Source organism: Zeus faber (assembly GCF_960531495.2).
Source record: "Zeus faber genome assembly, chromosome: 11".
Taxonomy (NCBI): Eukaryota; Metazoa; Chordata; class Actinopteri; order Zeiformes; family Zeidae; genus Zeus; species Zeus faber.
Window position 1 is genome coordinate 29423766 of NC_137205.1, and position 9263 is coordinate 29433028.

At 51.3% G+C, this 9263-nt stretch overlaps 1 protein-coding gene across 1 annotated transcript in view; it reads left to right on the forward strand.

Annotated features, from left to right (window-relative positions):
* The window catches only part of axin2 (axin 2 (conductin, axil)), a 16599-nt gene extending 15937 nt beyond the window's left edge, over positions 1–662 (forward strand). The window contains exon 11 of the mRNA XM_080009512.1: positions 345–662. Coding sequence (XP_079865638.1) covers positions 345–471 — 127 coding nt within the window. The 3' untranslated portion in view covers positions 472–662. The remainder of the gene's footprint in view (positions 1–344) is intronic.
* The last annotated feature ends 8601 nt before the right edge of the window (positions 663–9263 follow it).

Here is a 9263-nt window from a genome sequence, read left to right on the forward strand (position 1 = left end):
TATTATTATTATTATAATTATTTGTAGTAGCAGTGGTATTATTAGTAGTAGTAGTAGTAGTAGTATTTATTATTATTAGTAGTAGTAGTATTTATTATTAGACATATGAATTCCTCCTGTACTATATTATATAAAAAATATATTTACACCCAACAGCCAGTACTAGCACCTGTAGTACTATACCACTGTAACCACGACCAGATGAAAATAAACACATTCAAACAGTTGGAGCTACAACGTGCTCTCACTCCACCTGATCAGGTGGTGTTGTTGCTCTATTGAACTGGATCATGTGTTTCGGGTGGTGTTCACGCTCTCTCTCTCTCTCTCTCTCTCACCCTCAGGTACTACTTCAAGAAGGCCAGTGATGAGTTTGAGTGCGGCGCCGTCTTCGAGGAGGTCTCCGACGACGGCTGGCTGCTGCCCACCTACGAGGGCAAGATCCTGGGGAAGGTGGAGCGGGTGGAGTGACGTGCAGGCCCCCGCCCCCAGGCACACACGCAGACGGGCGCGTCCACCGTCCTCTTCCACACACACATCGATGATCCTGGTCGGAGTGTGTGTGTGTGAGTGAGTGAGTGAGTGAGTGAGTGAGTGTGTGTGTGTGTGTGTGTGTCTCTTAAGCTATAACTGTGGGACTGGAGAAGACAAATAAGGAGGAGACAACGTCGTCCAAGACTCAAAGCCTCCCGGGGCGGGGGTGGAGGACTCTCAGCCCCGCCCCCGCCCCCACCCGAAATGTCCAGGTGACTGGGATGTCTGCAGGAGAGACTCTGGAGTTGAATGACCACTTGTGGAAGCACCGTTGGAAGGGGAGCCGCCCCCCTCCGCCCTCCCCCCTCCCCAGATCATGTACATGCAGATAAACAGCAACATGCAACACGTGACATGGAGTCATAACATGGAGTCATGTTATGATGCTGGTGTTGCTGTGTAAAAGATTCTATTTACTATTTATTGAAGATTTCTGTCTCCTCTCCTGCCAAATCCCCCCAAATGTCCTTGACGGGACTCGCTGCTTGGAAACCACTTCCCTCCTGCGCCACAAGTGAGGACGGAGCAAACAGCAGCACATGGTTCTAACCCTAACCCCCCCCCCCCCCCCGTGTCTTCCTAATCTCCCTAAACCCCCCCCCCCCCCCCCCCCCGGAACTCACTGCCGAACCTTCTGAGAAACGTCCGTTTTATTTTTATTACTTTTACATTTTTTTCCCAAGTGAGTTGAATTGAGGTCACATTTACTACTGCGATGTTATTTAAGGCCCCGTCGGCCCCGTCGGGCCCCTGCGCGTGACTCCGCCCAGCCAGCCTTGACCTGGTGCGTCTCAGTGCCTTTGTTGTTCAGCGGCACAGTCTTCGCACAAAATGCCTTTTTAAATGTCTTTTATTTGGACGCCCTGAAAATGTCCACCCCCCCCCCCCCCCCTTATAACCATAAAAACCCAAAAAACGTGTTTTTCACATGTTGCCACAGATATTTAAGTTCTCCCAACAAAAGCTCTATAATGTCTACCCCGACGTGTGTGTGTGTGTGTGTGTGTGTGTGTGTGTGTGTGTGTGTGTGTGTGTGTGTGTGTGTGTGTGTGTGTGTGTGTGTGTGTGTGTGTGTTATTCTGTGTATCGCGACACGCACTAGCGTTCTAACTGAGTACAGTACCTGTGCCTACATGGAGTCCGTGCCGTGTTTTACCCAGTTCTCAGGGTCTTATTTACTCCCTTGGTTTTCACAAGGGGCCTTATGTTTAAAAAAAAAAAAAAAAAAAAGAAGATATTTTTATGCCTTTTCGTATCCGTTTAATCACGTTTCATGTTTTCTAATGTTTTTTTGTGGATTTTTTTTTTTTTCCTTTCACCCCCCCCTGCCCCCCCATGGCGTCCTGGGTTCCACTTGTAAACTGTAAATGATGCGTTCGATAGAGCTCCGTTGAGAAGATGCCTCGGTACATTAATTATTGTAATTATGAAGAGATGTAGCCTTTATTAAAATGTTATATTTTTCAAATGAAAGTGACTTCCACTTGTTTTTCTTACTGTGTGTGTGTGTGTGTGTGTGTGTTGATCTCGCTCTAATTGCTGTAGAGTGTGGTAGATGCTCATGTACAGGCTCCCTGCTGTGGAGGGAAGGACGGCTGGACCCGCAGAGAGATCCGCATCTGTTATCAGCTCTTAATTTGCTCCTTGTCGGAAATTAAAAGCCGCAGCGCTGACGCGCCGCTGTGCGTGCCGGGGGAAGGGAAACGGGTAAGCGCTCGTGAACGGCTCGGAGCGGCGTCTTGGTCGCTTGTTTGCCGGGAATGTACCAGAACCCGGGTTAATCAGAGCAGCTTGGTGGTAAAAGGCGGTGAAGAGCCCGGCGCCCTGCGGCTCCTGATGAGGTTCTGTGTGATGCAGGTGTTTACTGTAAACCCGTTGGAGCCCGGTGAGTGCGGCGCAGAATCAACAGTACGTCCAGGAGTCTGAGGCCATGGCAGTAAGGTCAATTGTAAAGATCTGACACGCAACACCACGATTAATGCTGTATATCCTGAATATACTGTATATCATGAAAGTTCCATAAAAGGTCACCCAGGGCGGCGCCACTGTAACACATTATGAACCTGGAGGAAAATATGAGAGAAATGACGAGACGGGGCATTCAGCTTTTCTTTTAAGAAGAACATGAAGCACGTCTCTCTTTGTGCGCTGCGGTTCCTTTTTTCCCGATGTCGTTTTGGCTCATTCGGGTGAGATTAACGCATTAAAGACCTTTCAAGGCCCCGTGGGACCACCCGCAGGATGACCTTTGGAAGGATATGACAAAGTTGGTCGATCAAACCCAAAGTTAACCTTATTTTATAGAAATGTGGACGTATTTGTGGATCATATTATAAGATAAGGGCAACAGCTAGTCCGACCCAAGTCCAAACCGGCCCTTTTAACATCTAATTGTGCGCCTGGCAAACTCTTCGGTCGCCTCACAAGACGCAGCTCTTTTGAAACGTCTCCCGTTTACATTTTCCGCCGACGGCGTCGCTCTCACGCCCGCATGCACTCTTTAGCTCGGCAGCAGCTCTCCCGTCCTCCCTCCTCGCGCTCCCATTGGCCGAGAGCGTTGCTTATTCCGCCTTTCATATTGAAAGGGCATCGTGATATTGTTAAAATACCATTTTCAGCGCTTTCATCAGCAAAGGTCAGCGCATACACTTGAAGGCCATCCTTTGGAGTCTTCAGAACTAAGAAGCTCTTATTCCGCGGCGCTCCAGTCAGAAAACCCTGTGAACCGCTCTTTTGTATTGAGCGATATTTTGGATGGGGTCATCTTTTTGAAGGTTGCGCGGGGGCCCGGCAGCCCCCGCACAGCTATTCAAAACTGTGTGGACAGGCTTTTTTTTTTTTTTTTTCTTCTTCTACTACAAAAGCCTGTTGGAATCGGGTTTGAGGACGGGACGTTTCTCTCCCATCTCCTCCCGCCACGTCTCAGAACGAGGCTGAATAGAAACGTCGCGCTGAGCGCCGGGCCGCAGATGAAAGTAAATCTACATTCGTTCTCTCAATATCCAGCGTGACAGCGGCGTCTGAGGGGAGACGGGTGCCGTCAACATGGAGTCCATGCCGCAGGGAGGACCGGTTCATTAACGTTGCGCGTTCTGAGATCTTCTGGAAGTTTGTCCCAAACGATGTGAGGCCCCGATAACCAGATCGGCGCCACCGATGTGCGCCAGCGCCTGTCATCCGCACGTCTTCGCCTTTGGCGCCTTGTCTCTGACGGGCGTCGTCAGCGGCCGCCGGGACCGTTGATGGTTCCCTCAAACACAATCTGCGGCTGAAAATCCTCCCTGCCAAACCGCCGCTCCAGCCCTCCGTCGTCCACATCTCCACCTGCTATTGTTTCCCCGGCGACGGGGCAACATCTGCTACCTGCTCCAACCACCGGAGGTGCGATCAAAGGCTCGGGGGGTGGGGGGGAGACTAAATGCACCACGGTGATCCAAACAGGAAGAGGAAGCGGGATCCATCGGTTTTGGCGAGACGTTGACGTCTATATGCAGAAAGTCAGTTGACAGAGCGGTTGGTCCCGGCGGAGGGAATCAACCCCGGAGCGACGGAGAGCGGCGAACGAGCGGCTGAGGCTGGAAACCGGGTTTTGGGATGAGGGGGTGGGGGGGGGGTGAGCAGCTGGGCCGAAAGCCGAGTCAAACACATCAAACCCAAGTAGAGCTGAGCGCAGCCAAACCCGGCAAACCGTGACGGAGAGCCCTGCTCGCTGTCTGTCGCCGTGAACCCCCTGCGCCCCCAGGAACTCTCCACCGTGGACGGATGTGTGGGGAGAGAGACCCCCAATTTGGGGTCCCGAACCCCTTCATTTGGAGTCTGGTCGAGCCGCGCAGTTGTTCCGCTAGGCGCCCCCCCCTCCCCCGCCCCCAGACAGCCATAGGACTGTGGTCAACCGGGGGGCCTTGTCTGGGAAGCGTCCAGGCGCCGCTGTGGTAGCGGAGCCCCTGCCGCGCGGCCAATCGTGTGACTCCGTCCTGCCGGAGCTTCTGCTCCGACCAATCCCGGCGTCCCCCCCCCCCCCCCCCCGGCCCTCGGTCTTAACAAACGACCCCGACATCCCTGAACGACGGCCAACCGGCCACGGAGACAGAGAAGCCATCAATCTAAAACAAATTAGGGAGCCTGTTATTTCGGTTTAAAGATGACCGCTCACTTTCGGCGATATCGTTACAGCGACGTTACGGTAGTGGGAGTCAGGTCAACGTGTGTTGATAGCAGAGCGAGGTGCCACAGAACGACGCCGGACACAGAGGTGCCACAGAGCGACGCTGGAGACGCCGGAGCCGCTGGAGACGCTTATCTGGGATCTTAAAACTATGAGCGTTTGAAGCCAATGTCAGATCGCTCCTGAGGAGACGAGCGCCGGCTCACTTAACGACCACCATATGTGACCAAAGCATTGGAAGTCTAAAACAAATCCTGCAAAGTCGGCCTTTTTATTTTTTTTTGTCAACAGCGCTGGAAGAAGAAGAAGAATTTCCGTCCTCGATCACAGGCAGGAATCAGAGATGATACAGATGATACATCTCACAGATACTTTTGGGCGGAGACGGCAGTTAGAAGGACCACCGTCCGCCAACGAAGCGCGGCGGTGTCAGACGGGCTTCTGCGGGAAAGGGCAGCGAGGACGCAGGGCACGGTCGCCGGGCCACGTGGGGGGGGCTTTCTCAGGGCGCGGCTTCCTTTGTGGGCGGAGCTTTCTCCGGGCAAGCTTCCTGTGTGGGCGGGGCTTTCTCCGGGCGCAGCCTCCTTTGTGGGTGGAGCTTTCTCAGGGCGCAGCTTCCTTTGTGGGCGGAGGTTTTTCAGGGCACGCTTCCGTTGTGGGCGGGGCTTCCTCTGTTGGCGGGGCTTTCTCAGAGCGCGGCTTCCTTTGTGGGCGGGGCTTTCTCAGGGTGCGGCTTCCTTTGTGGGCGGGGCTTTCTCAGGGCGTGGCTTCCTTTCTGGGCGGGGCTTTCTCAGGGCGCGGCTTCCTTTGTGGGCGGAGCCGACACCGTCGTCCTCCTGTGTTTACGTTGGTCTGAGGCGTCACCGTCGCACGTTGCCTCAGGACCTCGTTCTGGCCCCGTGCTGCAAGCTGCGCCCACAGTCCACTGTCGCCAGTGTCCCACCACCAAACGTCCCCGCACCCCCACCCTACCCCACCCCACCCTCCACCCTCCACACCCCCCCCACGCCTCCAGAAAAAAAGGAAGTATAAATTCTCTCTGTCTTGGCCCCCCGCCACAGACAGCTCAGATGGTTGCCTCATGTTGTTTTCCTGTTTCCCTTTAATGTTCCACTGTGCTCTTCATTCTCCGTTGCACGCGCGCGCACGTGTGTGTATGTATGTGTGTGTGTGCCCACGCATGTGTCTGTGTGTGTGAGAGCGTGTGCATGTGTGCGTGTGTGTATGTGTGTTTACATGTATATATGAGTTTGTTTATATATGTGTATACAAGTAGTATGTGTGCGTGTTTGTGTACATGTATATATATATGTGTGTGTGTGTGTGTGTGTGTACACACACACACACACGTGTATATATGAGTGAGCGTGTGTGCGCACGTGTATATATGAGTGATCGTGTGTGTGTGTGTGTGTGCAGTGGAGTGTAGGTGCGCAGAGGGCTGGGTGCACAGTGCACGTGAAGTTTTATGGTGAAGCACATGTGTTTTAGCATCTATGAGCTTCCACATTTCTCCTTTTTTTTTTGCATTTTCCCAGGGTTTGGGGCTGATGGAGGCTGATGGAGGGAGGGAGGAGATATGAGAGTGAGCGTTACAGGGAGAAGGAGGGATGGAGAGAACAACAGAGTCAAAGAACAAGAGGGGGGGGGCTTGGACATGTGGTTCTTGTTTGGGTGGGGGTGGGTGGGGGTGGGGGTCTCTTTACTCCGTCCTGCACAATGTAAATATCTGCTGATTATTAAACAACAGGAGGCCCCGCCCCCGCACCCCCCATGTGAACCAAGCACACATCAACACACTCGGCCACAACAAACGAGCACCTTCCTCTTCCTCATCTTCATCTTCCTCTTCTTCTTCTTCCTCTTCTTCATCTTCTTCCTCTTCCTCTTCTTTCTCTTCCTCTTCCTCTTCTTCCGCTCCCTCGTTCTCCTGCAGACCAGAGGAGGAGATGCTGCCGGGTGTGGCAGCCTCTGACCACATGTGTTCACGGTTAAAATATCTTCCCAACACTGAGTACTTTCCCCGTAACGCGGGCCACATGCTGCCGCCGGGGCCTCGCGCCGCTCGCGGCCGCCAGGGGAGCGGGGCGAGGCGGGAGCGCAGGCCCCGCCCGCCGCCCCGCCGGGCCTCCTGGGTGAAGTGCTAATTGTGTTTGCGCAGAGACGGGGAAGCGTCGCGCCAGGAGCCCCGGGCCGCAGCCGCGTACGGCGCGGGCCGTTTCCCTGACCCCGCGGGGACCGTCGCAAACATTACAGCCAAGTCACTGTTTTCATTCGCTCGGGGGGTGAAACCAACCTCACAAGAGTGTTTCCGTAAAGAAATGTCCCTGAACACCGCGTCCTCGTCAACGTCTCGTATAAACATTCGAGGTGCCTCCTAAATAGATATGCGACGTGCACACGGGCGGTCTTGGTGATTTTGAGGCCCCAGGCAAAACCTACTTGAGGCCCCCTTCTCCGCCTCGCTCAGCGGCGTAGGTTTGTTCTGAACGTTGGGGGGGGTCACAGCCCAGGAGCTTTGGATCGTCCAACGCTTCATTTCCTGCATTCTGGTGATTTTATTATTTATCGCTCTACGGTGGAAATTTCTTTATTTATTTAAAGGAAAACACTAAATTCAGGCCCCGGGTGACGATTGGGAGCATGACGCAGTGCAGCCCTCAGGCGTTGTGTGTTGCTTTCAAATATTGGTTCTCCTGAAGATGAACTTTTCTCATTAAATATTGTCGCCGCTGAGTCAACACACATGATTTACTCTTCTGTCGTCTTTTGTTTGGGGAAGTAAATGTGTTAATGTGCATGCGACGCCTGTTCACCTCAATGACAGATTGTGACATTTGCCTCAAAAGATTCAGTGGTTATATGAGCTCATAATTCATATTCCTATTTTGGGAGTAAATAAAAAAGACCACGCCCCTGTCAGAGGGGGACGTGTCCCCTGCGTTCCCCCCAGAAATCTACTCCTGTGACCTCGCTTACCGCAATCTTGGCTCGTAAACAATAACTATACAGACGTAGCCTAGATCTTTCCAGTGAACGAAGCTAAAAGAGAATTCTAAATGAACCGTTGGAATGCTCGTTAGAAGACAATGCAGCAAGAAACATATCGGGAATATAACATTTCATTTACAACAATAGGATATGATTTTATCTCATTACAATTGTGTAATTTGTTTTAGAGGATGTTCATTCAGTCCAGTCACATATAATCATAAATAATTTTGGAGTTAAATATATATTAACAAAATATTTCATACAATTCCAGAGGTAAAGATTTTTTACCTCTTTAAAATATCAGCTTCAGAATCATTTCAATGGTACACTGACTTGAAATTTGGAGAAGGGCACCTATTTCATTCCCTCCAGTAATTACATGTTTTTTGCCTGGTAAAATTTATAAAATTGATAGAAAAAAAAGATAAATTACAAATGTCAAAATAATAATAATAATGATAATAATAATAATGATAATAATGCTCATACAAAACATGGCCCCTCACCTCCCCGATGGCACGGATGGTGCGGCTACCCGTACGTGTGCCGGCCCTGACTTTCATTGCGCCGCAGGGTTTGTTTCACCCTCTCACTCGCGCTGTGTGAGCCGATCCAGCAGGCTGAGCACATCTGGTACCTACACCGGTAACAGTGGGCCCCGTGCCTCCCCAGGGCTCCGGGAAGCGGCGAGGTCCGTGCAAGGGGCGCTGTAACCTGTGGTAATTTCTTTTTTTCGGACCGAATTTTTACGAGTGGTGTAAAAGTACAACTGCAATCAGACACTGTAAGGACACCAAATCCCAAATACCAGAACGTACACAGTGGTGCTTAAAATAGAAATGCTTGGGATCCGTAAGAGCCGTCCCTCAGTGAGCCGCTCTTCACCTCCGCCCACCACGTCCGGGTCCACTCGCTACGTTCGTCTCCCATCGGACTTTTTTTTCCTAATTCCACTCATCGGGTATGAGCGACGCACAGCGCTGATCGCCGGAGTGAGTGACAAAGGAAACAACACATTTTATGAAAGATAAAATCCAAACAAATTGACGAGGCCCTCAGGTGCGGGAGGCCCCAGGCAATCGCCGAACAATTCCCTGTGGAATGACCGTCTATGGATGTGTAGAAAAACAACTAACACAAGACGCCAAAGCAAATTGTTTTTCTAATTGTGCTTTTGGATGAATTGGGGAACTCTGCTCACTACTGCTGCAGTTCTAATTCTAATTCCGTATCTCTACCAAATCAATTATTTTCGGGGATGGTGAAACTGAAAGCAACGTATTTTCCTTGAATCCCAGAGAGGTTGCTGCTCCCACTTCTAATTAGAACGAGTGCAGAAGAAATCCTTGAAAAAGAAAAGCTGTGACTTAAACCGTGTAGAACTGAAGATGTTTGAATAAAAACATCTGTATCCAAACGAGAAAGGAGAATATGTTTACCTTTTATTAAATTATGCATCCTCCGCCCTGTCTTTTAGAAGGTGTCATCCGGTGCCAGTGCCAGACACTTGTCAGCTCTTCATGCGTAACGTATGAGAGAGAGAAGAGAAGGAGGGAGGAGAAGAGAAGAC